This window comes from Siphateles boraxobius, unplaced genomic scaffold (genome assembly GCF_051911475.1).
Source record: "Siphateles boraxobius isolate OS27281-9 unplaced genomic scaffold, OSU_SipBor_1 65, whole genome shotgun sequence".
NCBI classification, from domain to species: Eukaryota; Metazoa; Chordata; class Actinopteri; order Cypriniformes; family Leuciscidae; genus Siphateles; species Siphateles boraxobius.
In genome coordinates this window covers 7,732,394-7,750,062 of record NW_027509192.1, presented here as the reverse complement: position 1 = coordinate 7,750,062, position 17,669 = coordinate 7,732,394, and the positions used below count along the sequence as shown (strand labels likewise).

The 17,669-nt window shown below is 41.3% G+C and overlaps 1 protein-coding gene across 1 annotated transcript in view; it reads right to left on the bottom strand.

The window, feature by feature from the left end:
• Window positions 1–17,432, bottom strand: part of syt9b (synaptotagmin IXb) — a 31,711-nt gene extending 14,279 nt beyond the window's left edge. Inside the window, exons 1-3 of the mRNA XM_077210571.1 lie at window positions 16,963–17,432; window positions 5,152–5,515; window positions 4,401–4,947 (exon numbers count right to left, since the gene is read on the bottom strand). Of these exons, the coding sequence (XP_077066686.1) occupies window positions 4,401–4,947; window positions 5,152–5,515; window positions 16,963–17,110 (1,059 nt within the window). The 5' untranslated portion in view covers window positions 17,111–17,432. The remainder of the gene's footprint in view (window positions 1–4,400; window positions 4,948–5,151; window positions 5,516–16,962) is intronic.
• Window positions 17,433–17,669: the final 237 nt, after the last annotated feature.

The following is a 17,669-nucleotide window of genomic DNA, read 5'->3' as shown; positions in this document are numbered from 1 at the left end:
ATTATCTATGGCTTCACTGACTTTAACTGCAGACTATTTCAAAACGTCTGCTGAAATACCCCTGTCTTTCATGTCTATGCCTACAAACAAACAAGAAAATAAGGGCTTGCTTTGTTACAGCTCTCTCCAGCTCAGTCGGATTGTTGAATTGATTGCCGTAGAATGGTGGTATGGGATTATGATAAATACAATTGGATTACATTAACTTTAAAGGCTACTTTGCATCATAAATAAATTTGGGGTCAGTGGGATTTTCCCCCCATATTAATAATTTTACTACGCAAGGACACATAAAATAGATCCAAAGTGACAGTAAAGACATTTCCAACAAAAATATTTATATTTTAAATCAATACTGTTTTTTCAAATAATGCTGAAACAATATCATCGTTTCCACAAAAAATCTGTTGCACAACTTTTTTAACATAATGATAATAAGACATGATTCTTAAGCAGCATATTATAATATTAATTTCTGAAGGACCATGTGACACTGAAGACTGGAGTAATGATGCTGAAAACCATGTGGCATCAGGATATGCAAGTACACTAATGTGAAACAACCAACTATCTCGTGTCACAATCATTCCCAAGCCAAGAATTGCTGGATTAAAACCTTCGTTTCAAGTTTACAAAAAGTGTCATTTCAGTCGCAATCCGAGGTAAATGTCTCATGGTTAGAGGTGAATCCTGACAGGAGATTCAATGGCACTAAATCCTGCTGATCGACCTTTTTACTCTTCCGGATTAGAGATGCGTCAATCTTTCGCTCTCCAGCTGGGTGGAATGGATTGGCCTTTTCGTACATTAACTAGCTGGTGTTTTATTTATAGGCAGAGCCGAATTACACCTTGAATAGATCTGAGCAAACATAATCATTCATTCAGATTGAAATGCAAATTACTTGCGTGCAAAAAAACAGAAAGGTTAAAGTTGCATTTTTTTTCAGAGGTGATATTCGGAAAGTTGTATCCGCATGTCATGATCGTGTACGGTGGATTGTATTTCATTTCAATCTAAGACCGGCTGTGCTACTAGAACTCTCATGCATTTTTAACAAGTTACTCAGAATCCCTGAAGTAATACAGAGTTAGCATGAAGATAGGGAGCACTCTGACATCTGTGCTACACTGTTAGCTGATCGATGTCAATATAGAAATTAACCTGATGTAATCAGATAGAGAGAGCAGAAAGATAAATGGTACAAATTTTATATTTTTATATATATTTATTTATTTATGCCTGTATTAATCACAGTCGGCTTTATCCAATAAGATCAACAAGTGCTTGTGTAAACATGATTTATCTTTATAGAGTGCTGCAGAGATGACGTCAAAACCTGAAAGAATAATTCGCCAGAGATTTTCCTAATGGTTTTTACATTTATGAGTAAAATAAGATCCATGGTAACGATACTTGGACGTTTTGCTCTACAATGTAAATTAGCCACACCAATAATCGAAAACGTGAATTTTGAAACTGTTATGTTTATTGTAAAAAACATTTTTAATAAGTAACTAGATAGGAACGTGTCTGCAGTTTACGTTGTGGAACCAAACATCCAAATATCGTCAATTTGTGTTTTACTCATAAATTGAAAACCCCCATCATAAAAACCAATAGGGAAATCTTGAGGGAACTAGTGGGGAATTAATGTTCCGGGTTAACATTAACATTCCTGCAGCACTCTATTATTTGGAGAAAAGACTGATTTCCACTTTTAAAGTCAACTTAAAATAAAAAGATTGACCCTATTTACTTTCTCAAAACAAGAACTGTGCTTATGTAATCCTCTGAATCAGGGCTGCCGGGTTTGCATAAAAAAATATGCCTGATTGCTATTTAAAACACAGCCAATCAAGGCCAAAACTACCCCAATCCCGTTGTGGTGGGGTTCCCCGGTAGAAATCGTGTTCCATGGGGTAAAAATGTAGTTTCCCGGGGGTGTTCGCTTCAACCTGCGGGCTAAAAAAAACAACCAGTGGAAGCAGTGTAAAAATAACCCAACATCACAGGAAAACCACAGACTTGGCAAGGCTGCTCTGAATTGACTTAGCTATTTAGCCATTGTTTTAGCAAACTCACATTAAAATTTGCTCCAATACTGTTTAACACCCATTTTTCACCATTGAAACCATCCTTAGTTAAGTTCCATCCTACTTTTTTCCAATTAAATATCTTGTTGCAATCAGAAATATGTCAGATTAAAGAAGCAAAGTGGGTTGCAATGGCAATTCACTCGACTTAAAGTAATTGCTTTATGAATGTGTGCAAATGACGACCAAACACCAGAAAACAACTGCATAATTGTTTAAGTGGCACTAAAGTCATCAACATACAGTTACCGAACGTTATCGAAATGTAAAGTCTTACACCATAGTATTACATAAGTTATGTTAGATATACAATCAAGCCTCCAAAAATGATTCATGCATTGATGGCAGGTTTGGATTGTGTTCCACCAAGAGGCGATCCCTAGAGGTATGGCCCACTTATATGCACTGAAACAGCCTGTGAGATGCTCTCTATCACTTATACACTAACCTCTAGATCCAGTGAAATACATGAAATTGCTGCTAGACTAAAATAAACATGTCAACAATGATGAATACAAATTTAAAGCATGGATAATATTCAAATAGACAGTATGGTTACCAACCATCCCATTTAATACAATCTATACCATACTTCATTTAAGGGAACAGAATTGAGATCCACATTAAATCCCTACAGAATTCAGTTTGTCCTGTATTTTAGCACAGTACCACCAAATAACTGAAAATAATTTTGGTTATTTAAAATGTAAAATTACAAGTAAGGCTTCAAAACAAATTGTGAAAGAATTTTTTTGCAAGAGTCATCCGCCAAACGGGTTTTAAAATATTATACGAGTGTGAACTGTTCCTTTAAGTACAGTATGTCACAAGACCTCCTGCACACAACAACCTGTGTTTGTTTCTTGGCTGAGGGCATTTCTCCCAGACAACTGGCACAGGTCCACTTATGAGACGGATCAATTTCACCCCATCAGACATATCCTGCGCTCCTTCAATTTAAAACAATAAACCTGAAACCGCTGTATATTCATGTCAGAGCAAACTCTCCAGCTATTTCAAATATAGGTCACCCCTACATGTGCCATGTGTGCTTATGAAATATTCACACTTCTCAAAGTATATTTTTATGTTCCTACCTCTGAAGCATGAAAGTAATCGGAATAGAGAGAAAACTATCCTCAAATATTTTCACTTGTTCTTTCAGTATGACCATTAACTGCATTTACTTCACAACGGTTACAAATGGACTAATAATTCCATTTCCAATTCCATTCATATTTCATGGTGTTAAAATGAACTGTTAACACCACTATAATCTTGCCAAAACTACACAGTAGAGTTCGAATCTGTCAGAGATTTTAGCACATTGCAACACATTTGTGAAGCTTAATCTGATTTTATAAATAATGGATTTTTTTTTACATGAAGATAATCTGGATATATATATATATATATATATAGAGAGAGAGAGAGAGAGAGAGAGAGAGAGGAGAGAGAGAAAGAGAGAGAGAGAGATGATTTAATGTTTTTGAAAGAATTCTCTAATGCTCTCCAATGATGATTTCTTTTATAAAAAAATATATAGTGAAAACATTAATATTGTTTAACAATTTGTTAACAATCCAAATTCATAAAAAGTCGTTTATTCCTGTGATGCAAAGCTGAATTCTAAGCACCAATACTCTTCATGTGTCTTCAACTGTTTCCCCCCCCCAGGATTCTTTGATGAATAGAGATTTCAATAGAACAGCACTTATTCAAAGTAAATATTTCATAATGTAAAAATGCATCCTTGCTGAATAAAAGTATTATTATTATTTTAAGAAAGAATTCTTACTAACTTAACTTTTATATTAAGTTTTTTCCTTGATTTCACCAATTATAAACCACAAAATTTATTTTAAATAAACATGTAAATAAATAAAACAGAAAAAATATATATATAGAAAATTATTATAATTACTGAAATCAAGGGAAACACACACAAACTGTTCTTGTGTTTGGTTTAATGTAAACTGACACTATCATCAATGTACAAATTCCCTGCATAGATTTCCAATAGCAGCCTCCTGTACCTGGATAAAACCTTCTTGAGTCACAGACTCGAAGCCTCCACAGAGTCAACACTACATACGCCAGCTAATTCAACCAACACCTCACTCAAGCCAGGTGACGAAACAGCCTTGCTTTCCTCTCATGAATGTTACTTTTCTCACTATTTAGAGCTTCTGCCACAACAACATCCTCTGAGATGACCGAGCACACAATATGTTTATGGGCAAATTCAGGAGCAATATTGACATGACTAGCATACAGTATATACACACACTGTGGAAGACTTACCGCACTAACATAAAGGATATCCCTGCAGAGCTTGGTTTCCTGTGGAAAGTCAGGTAGATCCAGGAAGTTGTCCACCACCACTTGGCCAATGACGTCGTGACGCGAGAAACGGTCAAAGTCGTAGACGCTGAAATGGAGCTTGCGCGTTGGAAGCTCAGCGTACTCCACAGGAAACAGGAAAACCTCGTCGAAGATGGGATTCAGAGTCTTGCGGTGGACCTTGGTTTGATGCTTGGTTTTGCGTTCTGGCAACAGGTAGATCTTCACGTATGGGTCGGACGTTCCCGTAAAGTCCTTGGCGGGTAGATCTTGCGCCTTGTGGATCTTCACGATGAGCTGCTCCAAGTCGCAGTCGTATTTGATGATGAAGTGCAGGCGTCCGCAGCTGTCCGCTCGCCTGACGTCATCCCCATCCACTGACCTCTGCTTGTAGAGCTCAGGCTTGATGCGTCCCAAGCCTGGACCTGTTATGGACTCCTGTCTCTGGAATTGGGCCATGTTGAAATCGGGATTGGAGACGTTCATTTGTCTCCGGATGGAATTGTGCCTGAAGTGAGAAGAAAAAAGGGGCGGATTTCTGTTGGTCACCACTATGCTAGACATCTGAATAACGAGACTGAAAAGAATTTTAATTAAAGCTGTAGGTCACAGAGGCTCACACTGTCCGACAAATGGCAACTGGGAATTGCTAAATGTATATCAATGGTGGCTGAGTGATTATGCCTGATGAAGTCAGAAACACATGACTCACCTGACAGATGAGGTCGGTTCGGTGACTTGGCGCTGTACGCGAGCTACATGGATGTGGTTGAGCTCCTTTGCCTTAGACTGGGCCTCCAGCTGGATGTCCGGGGACGTGTGGCTGATCTTCATGGCTGACTCTGGGAGCACCGTTGGGCCGATGGGATCCTTCTCAAAGTCCTCGCTGTATTCCCGCTCCATACCCTCCACCTCGGCCAGGACCGGCTGCTGCTCGCCCTGCTGGTCCTTTAGGCCGGGCCAGAAGCGATCTCGCCATGGCACCCAAAACAACTTCCATGACACGAACAGGGAGACGGCAAACAGCGCCAGGCCACATGTGGTCACCAAAAGGGACAACAGGCTCACAGACACATCTGGAGCAAAGACCAAGAGAGAAAGTTGGTCATCCTCCACCTTGAAGATAACTATAAAGTTTTAATAATCATTCTAATTCTATGTGACTAAGGGAACTCCACACCACAACTGTAATGCAAACTGCACAGAGGAACGTTATCACTCGAAAAACTTTCAAAACTTTTTTTCCAGTTGATGAACCATAAAAACATTGACAGCCAATCAGAAGTGCAGGATCATTTAAAGCAGCAGACGACAAAACTGCAGTACGTGCTTATAATAAACAGAACGTGGTGTGTGAACGCTAATATCGTTATCATTCTTAGTTTGAAGGGGCCTATAGTCTTAAGTTAATTAACATAAATTTCATTAACAGAATCATTAGGAGAAATTAAGATTTTCAAATTGATTTGATTAGTTCTGTTAGATTAGTCTGCTAACTTAGCCTATACCCTTCAACTATATGATTTATGCAACTTATATGTTTTTGTTTGATCAGGCATTACAAATGGACTCAACAGGCGAGCTGAATTGTTTATGACGCAGCCTCAGAACAGTAAAGTGAACTTTCACAAATAATTAAAGTATTTTATAAAGGCTTTAAAGTTATTCAGATTTATGTCCAAACAGACCGTCAAAATAAAAGCTGAAAACTTTACAACTCGTTCTGTGATCCAGATATTGAGATATTTTGCAAAGGACATCTCTAATATCTGGATTAGACTTGAACCTTAACTCTAACTGCTGAATGCACGGTAATAGATACATATAAGATCCACTCCTGATTCTATCTCCTTCCCTATCTTTTTTTTCTTTCTTTCTTTCTCTCTCTCTTGAGATAGTTTCTCTGAATTAGGCCACCCAGGCAGAGATGCTTTTGGTGTAGACTGAATGAATCCCTGTCAGAGCACCCTGCCTCCTGCTAACTATTCTGTCCACTCCGATCTTTTCTCCCTGTATGGGGTAAAAATATATATATGTTCAGAATAGTTTTGCAGGTTATCATACCTGAGACAGGAAGACTTAGGATGCACTTAAAGCTATAGTTCAGTCAAAAATTATGTAATTCTGTCATTATTTACTCACCCTGATGTCATTCCAAACATCTATGACTTTCATTTTTTTTGGGCACAAAAGGAGATGTTAGGCAGGATTGCTTTTACTTTTGCATAATTAAATGGTCAATGGCTCCAAAAATGGCAAAAAAGCACAATAAAAGTACCATAAAAGCCACCATTCATGTATGGATAAGATCAGTGTGAACATTCTGCTAAATATCTTTTGTGTTCTGCAGAAAATCAAATAAGTTTAGAACAACATGAAGGTGATTAAATAATGACAGAATCTTCTTTTTTGTATAAAAAATATTACATTAAAACTTCAAAAGCTCAAGTGTTGTATTATGAACTTTAAAAAAAATATTTTTTTAATTTTTTTATTTGAGGCTTATAAAGTGAAGAATTTATATAAAACATCTTTGGTCCTTTCGAACTAATATAATAATTAGTTATACTTTCCATAAATCAAAATAGCATTGCACTAAAATAACAAGTGATTGATTTTCTTGATTTGGCTGTTCTGAAATGTCATGAGTGTTCATTAAAAGCGAGCACATATCATTTGACAAAACAGATCCTCCTGCAGGCTTCATACTGGGAAATCATAAATTGAATGGATTAATAATTTCTTCCTTTTGTACTGCTGTCAAGGTGTAATCAGTATTATTAGCATTCAGCAATGTTCCACAGATTTTAATAGACTCTGTGGGATTCCAATGACACGTTAAATTAACTCCAGGCTTCATTTGCGTAACAATGCACTAATCCATGTGCATGAAATCCAGCACACTCCCAATACAACAATATCCATGTCTGCATGAAACGTCACAATTAGATGCCCATTTTGATTTGAAATTTTTTGATGTTTTCTATTATTATGGCTAATATTACATTAAAAAATGATTCTTGTGTTACCTCAGATGGGATAAAACAATTGTATTCTGTGCTAAAATAAACCTGATCTCATAAGAATTTTACAAGGTGCTGATCGGTGTTGGCCGTTGGGAAAGTTACTTTTAAAAGTTACAACAATGTGTTACTCCCTAAAAAAGTAACCAATTAGTAACTACTATTAAAGGAATGCATTACGTAACTTTGTATTACTTTTCCTCACTTGGGCTGGGTTTTTGATAACCTACACTGGTGGTGATTTTGCATTAAATGTGAACTGTAATTTTCTTTTTAATTTTTAGGGGAAAAAAAAGTATGAAGGTCCATCCATAAAATTAACTGTCAATGGGATATAAGTAGATCGTACAAACGCGATTGAACAAATATATATTCGAATTAGCCAACAATTCAGTAAAATGTAAAATACTGTAGGTTGTGAATTGCCATTAGAACATGTTGGCTAAAAATAAAAAATAAAAAATATGCACTAAAAAAAAACATTCTCTACAGCCACTGTGTCCTTAGGGTTACCATACGGACACACATTATGAATAAATGATGCAACAGAGAACATGCTCTGACTACCAGCCTCACTGGGACACATAGTCAGTATGATAACATTTCATGCACATTGTTTCAGTGTGGGACTCCAAAGGTAAGCTAAATAGGACACCAAGCTTAAATTTAGGGAGTATAGCTTAAAGTGTACTGTAAATACCAGACCATGTTTATTTGCATAAATCTGATTTGCTTAGATTTAGCATTTAAACAAGTACTGAGATGATGAAAAAGTAATGGGGCGAAAAATTGTGGCTAAAGTGCTGATGATATTTACTTATAATATAATTTACAACATAAACTTTTGTGAGATGCCTCAAAGAAGCGACTAGCAGCTGGGCTGCTAATATCTCCTGTCTAATGAAGCAAATGTGGGATATTGTTGCTGATTACATGTTTTTGTAGTGACCGGTTTTCTGAAGATGACAAATAATATACTTAAGGTAAACTATGTAACTTTTTTTGTTCAAAATTAACTCCTTCCCCACAAGCGGTTTTGAAAATCTAAATCTAAACATGCAATAAATCAAAAGAAAGAACAGACCCTCCGCTTAAATAAGGAAACGTCTCAGGTTACGACTGTAACCTATGTTCCCTGAGAACGGAACGAGACAATACGTCATTGACGTTATGGGGAACGCCTCAGGCGTGATAGGTGTCTGAAATCAAGTATCAACTCACAGCAATCATGTTGACCGGCGACAGCCCGCGCATCATGAGCTCGAATGATGAGCGCGTCAATCTGGATGCATAAAAAGGGCGCCTTGAAACCGCCCATAAGCCACCAGCCCGGACGAGCCTTACATTCCTTCCTGATCTCCACTCTGAGATCGAGAAGGCATGGAAGAACCCGTTCTTTGCGCGTCTTCATCTGCATCGGCGGAATAATTAAGCTGTTGTGGATGGGGCCGCGGAGCACGGGTATGTGTCGATGCCACCAGTGGACGAGACGTTGGCTAACTATCTTGCCTCTGGTCGGTCATCGTCACTGGGTGCTCCGACCCTGCCATCCAAGCCACTTAAGACGACATCACGCTTGAATGGCAGAGCGTACACGGCAGCAGGTCAGGCAGGTGCGGTTCTGCACACCCTGCGGTCCTTCAGGTGTACCAGGCTGACTTGCTGCGGGACCTCGATCAGGGGGCCGGCCTGTCCCCTGACGCGGTCGCAGAGCTGCGCCGCACCACGGATTTGGCTCTCCGGGCCACCCAACAGTCTGCCGTTTCCATCGGTCGTGCGATGGCGGCTATGGTGGCCACGGAGAGGCATCTGTGGCTCAACCAGGCAGACATCGGGGAGAAAGAAAATACCTTTCTCCTGGATTCGCCGGTTTCACCTTCCGAACTTTTCGGACCTTCCGTCGAGACGGTAGTCGATAAGTTCAGGGAGGCGAGGGCTGTAACCTGGGGAGGCCTGTAACCTGACGACCACAGTAGGAGGGAGCTCATATCAGGAAGGCCTGACAAGGCCTGTAACCTGACAACCACACCATGTGGGGGCTACTTTCAGAAAGGCCATAAATATGGATTTTAGAAAGTACATGAAACAAAAGTGCGTGTACTTAATCATTCTGAATCCAGGAAGGCCTGGATCAGAAAAGGTGTCTGTCGTAGCAAATTTTGACGACAGGACACCTCTAGAGTGGGACCCGAGGTGAAAGACCTGGGTCTGGGTTACATAGGAAGGGACCGAAGCATACAGCGCATGACCCTTACCATGAAAATGGATTTTAGAAAGTACACAAGATGTTCCGTCGTGTGACTTACCATAAGTATGGTTTTAACATGATCAGGAAGGCCAGATGAGGCCTGTAACCTGATAGTCAAAATGTGTTGGAGCTCACATTCAGGAAGGCCTAATGAGGCCTACAACCTGGCATGTGAAAGCTCACAACCACACCCTAGCGACCACAGTGAGTGGGAGTTCACATTCAGGTAGGTCTGGTGAGGCCTGAAACCTGACATGTGACAACTCATAACCAGGAAGGCCGAGGAGGCCTGAAGCCTGGTGACCACTGAATGTGGAAGCTCATAACCAGGAAGGCCGGTGAGGCCTGTAACCTGATGACCACAGTAGGTGGGAGCTCATATCAGGAAGGCTGGTAAGGCCTGTAACGTGATACCCAGTATATGGGAGCTCATATAAGGAAGGCCAGTGAGGCCTGTAACCTGGCGACCACAGCATGTGGGAGCTCATAACCAGGAAGGCCTAGTAAAGCCTATAACCTGATACCCAGTATTTGGGAGCTCATAAACAGGAACGCCGGTGAGGCCTGTAACCTGGCGACCACAGTATGTGGGAGCTCATATCAGGAAGGCTGGTAAAGCCTGTAACCTGATACCCAGTATATAGGAGCTCATATCAGGAAGGCCGGTGAGGCCTGTAACCTGGCGACCACAGCATGTGGGAGCTCATAACCAGGAAGGCCTGGCGAGGCCTGTAACCTGGCGACCACAGCATGTGGGAGCTCATAACCAGGAAGGCCTGGCGAGGCCTGTAACCTGGCGACCACAGCATGTGGGAGCTCATAACCAGGAAGGCCGGGTGAGGCCTTTAACCTGGCAAGCACAGAATGTGGAAGCTCATACTCAGGAAGGCCGGTTGAGGCCTGTTACCTGGCGACCACAGTATGTGGGAGCTCATATCAGGAAGGCCGGTGAGGCCTGTAACCTGGTGAGCACAGTAGCTGGGAGCTCATATCAGGAAGGCCGGTGAGGCCTGAAACCTGACAACCACAGCATGTGGAAGCTCATACTCAGGAAGGCCGGGTGAGGCCTGTAACCTGGCGACCACAGTATGTGGGAGCTAATATCAGGAAGGCCGGTGAGGCCTGTAACCTGGCAACCACAGTATGTGGGAGCTCATAACCAGGAAGGCCTGGCGAGGCCTGTAACCTGGCGACCACCGTGTGTGTGAGGTCGTGGGAGCTCACATTCAGGAAGGCTGGATAAGGCCTGTGACCTGACATATGGAAGCTCATAGCCTGGAAGGCCGGGTGAGGCCTGTAACCTGGCGACCACAACATGTGGGAGCTCAGCTCACCTTACAATACATTACCCCCTAAGATCCTTACGCCTCCTGCGCGCCCTGCTCCCCCTGCTAGGAGGAGGGGGTGCACGGGAAGCGACACTGGCCTTCTGGGTCTGTCTGTGATCCTCAGACCACAACGGACCAGGCCCTCCCGCCTGCCTGGGCTGGGCCGAGGACCTCCGCGGTATGCAGCTCTTAAACGACGCAGAGCGCGCCCTCGCCTCCCTGAACTTATCGACTACCGTCTCGACGGAAGGTCCGAAAAGTACGGAATGTGAAACCGGCGAATCGAGGAGAAAGGTATTTTCTTTCTCCCCGATGTAAGCCTGGTTGAGCCACAGATGCCTCTCTGTGGCCACCATAGCCGCCATCGCACGACCGATGGAAACGGCAGACTGTTTGGTGGCCCGGAGAGCCAAATCCGTGGTGCGGCGCAGCTCTGCGACCGCGTCAGGGGACAGGCCGGCCCCCTGATCGAGGTCCCGCAGCAGGTCCGCCTGGTACGCCTGAAGGACCGCGAGGGTGTGCAGAACCGCACCTGCCTGACCTGCTGCCGTGTACGCTCTGCCATTCAAGCGTGATGTCGTCTTAAGTGGCTTGGATGGCAGGGTCGGAGCTCCCAGTGACGATGACCGACCAGAGGCGAGATAGTTAGCCAACGTCTCGTCCACTGGTGGCATCGACACATACAGTGGACGACCCATCCACAACAGCGTAATTATTCCGCCGATGCAGATGAGACACGCAAAGAACGGGTTCTTCCATGCCTTCTCGATCTCAGAGCGGATATATGGAAGGAATGGAAGGCTCGTCCGGGCTGGTGGCTTATGGGAAGGGAGGAACCGATCGTCCAAAATACCACGAGCAGGTACCTCCCGGACGCGCCTCCACTGTAGCTGCAATCTGTTGGTGGCGCGCCCCATAACATCCACCAACTCAGCGTACACTGGGCAGGAGGGCTGAGATGATTCAGTCTCAACCAGACTGACATCATCAGCAGCCAACTCCTGCCCGGCCCGAAGAGAACCAGTTACAGATCCATCAGAAAGAGAAAGAACCTCTTCAACATCGAACTGTAACTCACCCTCGTCAGCTGGCAGATCATCCGCGAGGTTAACGCCCCTCTCCAGATGATCTGCCAGCTCCATCTGAGAGCCCCACGAGCTCAGCCCGAGCGAGACCAACACCGCGGGGTTCAGATGCCGCGCCCACTTCCCTCGAGAAGTGGGACAGACGAGAACGGAGCGTTTTCAGAGAAAAACGCTCACAGTTTGCGCAGGAAGCTCCCTCGAGAACTTCCCGCTCTTGCTCTTTTCCCAGGCAGAAAACGCACAGATCGTGTGAATCCTCCGGTGTCAAATATCTGGGACACGGGTCGGCACACTTGCGGAAAGTATTTCTCCCCTTCTCTGCACGCTTCATTTTTGTTGACTACTCAAAAACAGACAAACAGTCCCTGAAGACGAAAAGGATGTTGTCACGGTTTCAAGGCGCCCTTTTTATGCATCCAGATTGACGCGCTCATCATTCGAGCTGATGATGCGTGGGCTGTCGCCGGTCAACATGATTGCTGTGAGTTGATACTTGATTTCAGACACCTGTCACGCCTGAGGCGTTCCCCATAACGTCAATGACGTATTGTTGAGTTCGCTTCGAAAGGGAACTGTTTTATTCTAGCTTCATGCATTCTTTTTTTTTATCAACACTTGTAAGTAATGCAATACATAATTTTTGTCAAAGATCTGGATCGGATTCAGAACGATGATCAAAATATAGATGGAGTAGATCGAATCCATCCTGGGTTGACATTTAATTCGGTAACATTAGGTAGTTTTGATTTATATGCTGTTTAATGTTGATGATCGCGCTATTTTACATGCTTACATATGCTATCACTTGTTTCTGCATCTTATTCACATGTGTTTTGATCTAAAGATTTATTACTCTTTCAGAATATGTGTAGAGCCCCTACCACATAACAGTGAAAAGCGTTGTCTCATAAATGGCGGGAAAAGAGTTAACAAAAATCATCAATCCTTCTTCCAAAAAATGTTTTTGTCTTACCCTGATTCACTATGGTAACTTAAGCCTAGTATAAGTGTTGATATTTTAGATATAGCGGGATGGTTTTCATTGTGAACATACATCAAATGTCTTGTCATATCCGTAAATAGAGAAAAATTGCTCGGGTTTGCCGTGTGTATGGTGTGTGAGTGGCATAGGTTAGCTGTCACAACGAGCAAGAAAGATAAACATGGAACATGCAAAATCTCAAGCCTCTTGGAATCACCCGTTTTAATTTTATAATGCACTGTATAATGTATATATAGGCTATACTGTATTTTATATCTGACAGAGGAGAGTCAAAAAGAGAATGCGATACGATAAAGCACGTAATAAAACCCGAATCAACATTGACTTGGCAACATTGTGTTGACTTCATGATTGTTGTTGTAGTGCTGCGCTGTAATTTATTTTGAAGGAAGTAACATGTTTATTAATGGGTATAGCTACAGTAACGTCTTCAGCGAGTCAGCTTGAGATCCTTTCCATCTAAACTGGTTACATCTCTTAAGCCTAGTAGTAAATGTTTTATAAGCAGCAGGATAACAATATTCATCCACACAGTCACGCAAAGACGAAGCACAACCAAAACAATGTTCTTCCGCAAAATGCATGCAGTTTTGTTTTTTAACTGCGAGAGGGCCAATAGTCACATAGTGTACCTTTAAAACATAAAAAGTTGGAGAAATCATAGCATTCAAGATCTCAGCCGATGCCCCGTCAAACAGTTAAAGCAGCCAATCACATGTTTGTTAGACAAATGAAAATCCCAATTGAAAGTTAAAACTGCCAACTGTTTTTTTGCGTTGTTTATTCATGTATGTGCATTAGCCTGACTAGCTTGAAAAATACAATCCTTTTTATGTAATTTCAGCTAAAAAGCACAATTCATTCCTATTCCTAATGTGAAATATCTATTTAAATGTAACACTGACAAACATTTAAATAGATTACGCTCTTTCTCCATTCAAATATGAGCTATACTTGTATAACTGTACTTTTTTTTCCCAAGATGGCCACTGAGTGAACTGACTTGCCATAAAAGGGAGTTAGATTTAAAAGATCAAAAAACAATTGAGATTGTTGGCTCGTGGATGTTTCTTCATTTTAAGGCTCTAACAACAAGCACTCAGAAAGAACAGTGCATCTCTATGGAAACATCATGTTGCATCTGTAATGGTTACAAATATGGAAACTAAAGATTGCGTCTCATGGTTTCAAAATGATTTCACAATCCCACAAGACACTAAACTCATTTCTAAGCTCTGACATCACATTATTCACTTATCCAACACAAGATTAATGACACAGGCTTAAAGCAAATTTGTTTACCATTACGTTCCCGCTCAAAAAAAAAAGAGATTGCATTTTTCGTCCTCCGAGTTTTTTGTGTCCTTGTGAGCAAAGATGAACCCACTTTTACATAAGAAACAGAGGAACATGAAGCCTCCTGCTGAGGTAAGTACACTTGAATGTCTACAAGAAAAGGTCAGGTCACTTAGAGAAGGCAAACCATGATTTAGGGTGTCAAATGGATTACAGCCAGATTTTCCAGACAAACTGCCTCTCAATTTACATTTTCATTTTAATAAGCTATACACAGTACATTCCCAGGGATCATGTTGTTATGCATCTTTTTAAACAGGTGTCTGCTTGAGCTTTAGCAGGTGTAACACAAATCCATACACCTTTTACATCTGGGTATTTGTTCACATATGAACACAAAAACACTATTTAATCATTCTTTATACGTGTGATAAGCATGCTAAGGCATTTAGGTAGTTCGAAAGACAATATTCACCGAGCTCAACCTCTCACGAATGTCTATTTTTATTTCTGCTTCTGTGAATCCAGGTGGCAGAGTGCAGATGCTAGCAGCTACTAGCCAATCAGATGGAAGCTGGGAGACTGTTCGCAAATTTAATGGCAATATACAACGTTTTTTTCTGCCAGAGGGTAGAAAAGAGTTTAGAGGTTGACCAATCGAAGACAATTTTATGACAGTCCAGATGTCAACGGTAGTAGAAACTATAGGTGAGGGTAGCTATGAATAAATATGACTCACATAATAGTACACAAGCTTCACAGTCAATAGCCCTTCACTGTTGCATTACTCATGGATGTGTTATAAACTTTCCCATGTAAAAATGAGACACTGTCATTCCTGTGTTTGGGCCATCAGTTACACATCGACCTGTCAATATGCACCCACACCAAGCCATCTGAACTGTCCATAAGTCATCCATTACAGTGATGTGTTATTAACCTCTCAAAGTGCCAGGTTCCCTTGGGTTCCATTACAAACTTTCCACCATACAGGCACTTTACAGCGAAGCATGTGAACTCCCATCAGGCTAAGAGTATATTTACTGGATTCCTCTGTCTGAACCCAGCTGTTCCCTTTCATTAAATTCTTGTACAATCCATCCTGAGGGACCAAATTACTCGTATGAATCTTTCTCCCATGGGTCTGAAGGCCTCGTGTTAACGGATGTCAATGCAGGGTATCACAAAGGGGAATTTGTACAGAGCAGGGTGGGGTGGAATCCTAATGGCTTCCTGTCGACCGCTCTGTGTCTCTGAGGATGAGGACGACAGGATCTGAGGAGAGCATGATCTATGAATGAAGGTTCGGTGAAGCTAATGTTTAGTTTAGCCCATATACTGAATCAAGCAGTGCTCTATTTCTGACATCAATGACAGGTTGTTTTGGGGACTTACAAGTTTCCTGTAAAGCCTTCTAGGAACACTGAATACCTGTGTAAAAATGTTTTGCTTAATTTAACTTCTGAATGCAAAAAGATACAAAACAAAAAAACCTATTAATGTTCCTGCAGGTCGTACAGGAATATTATTGCTAAAATTACACTGCCTCTGACATGCTGCAGCATTAAATCTGAATGAATGTAGGCTGCATTTCCAAATGGCAAAATACAGGACAGCTCAAAATAGGTCATTAATGCTGGACTGTGGGGATTGATGATTAGGCCTTGTTTTGTGTGTGTGTGTGTGTGTGTGTGTGTGTGTGTGTGTGTGTGTGTGTGTGTGTCTGTGTGTGTGTGTGTGGTTGTCTTGAAGTAAAATAGATATATTAATATAGAGAATAAAAACCAAAGCAAACAAACAAAACATTAAATAAGAATAATGTAAAATGTTGTCAAAATAAAATAAAATAAAAAAACAATCCAAATACCATTGTTAACATAAAAATGTTAGTAATTTTATCAAAGAACCTGTCAAAAATGATATAGGCCTATGATCTTATGTAATTAGATAAATATTTAAATGTAACTTTACTTTAGAAAAAAAACAAAGCATAAAACATTTATTCCTTGTTATAAGTTATAGCAGGCTACATTGTCTGTTTTTAACAAACAGTGTAGATAAAAAAGAGAGAAAAGTCTAAAAAACTGAATAAACTAAACGAAAGTCAAAAATGACATAACAATAATCAAATAATAATCGCAGTAAATAAGAGCATGACAACAACAAAAGGACGCCTTTTTAATATTAATAAATAGGCTACTGTTTGCTTTACAGGCTATAATGTAACTAATGGGTGTGGTTACTTTAATGACACGAAACACTTCATCAATGCTAGCTGCTAATTACCCGAACATAAATACAAAAATGCATATTTTAAACACGAAAAGTCGCCAGAAAACATTCCTGATAACTTTCTAGAGAGAGAAAAAAAAATACCTGTAAGTGCCATGATAGCAAGTAGAAGATTCGTATGTAGTTTAAAAGCAGCTGGACGCGACTGTTTAAATGTGATTTTCGGCGTTTTGATTAGTTACGACACACGACAGCTCGTCAGCACGGCAAACATAATGTTTTAAACAAGAAAATCAAACAGTCCTTACCAGAGTCCGAATATCTCGGTCTCCCGAGATCGCGAAAATAGTAGGTGAATTCCAAGCAGTTTTCATTGTGCACCTCTCCTCTCGAGCACAGGTCGGACAGAAGCTCCAGCGCCTTTCCACAAATCTCATCCTCTCTGTCTGCAGGCATTTCCCTCCAGCATCCTTCTGAATGAACACTTCTATAACGCCTATCGAGACACTGACCGCCGCTTCCAGCTTCTGGCAGCGCTCTTCATACTCGCCCAGACCAATCCCATAAGGAAAGTTGAATTGAACAGTGTCCAGTTGTGTTCAGATCAAGCCCACAAGTTTGGACTCATGAGTGTGTCTATAGTTGGGTGCATAGCGCTCGGTGACACTGGTTGAATTCACACTGTCAGCTGGGCTACTCCCGAAGAAAACAGCAAGTGTTAGAGCTGAATTGCATCTTCATGAATGGAAAGCTGTTGGCTGGCTCGCATCTTCCTCAAGCCTTCTGGGATCCCTTGTCTCCTGCCAATCTAAAACTGCTCCTCCCACACCAGCTTTGCTCTTCTCCACACCAGACTTCTATTACAGGATCATTTTGGCTACAAAATCCCACTTGTGTTCCTCAAATCCATAAGAAATCAAGTTGTTGAGAAATTGAAAAATGAGAGGGGAGAAAATTCTGCCAGAATGTTATCAGAGAGTAAATTTTTAAATTGAGTTTTAAACAACACCATTAG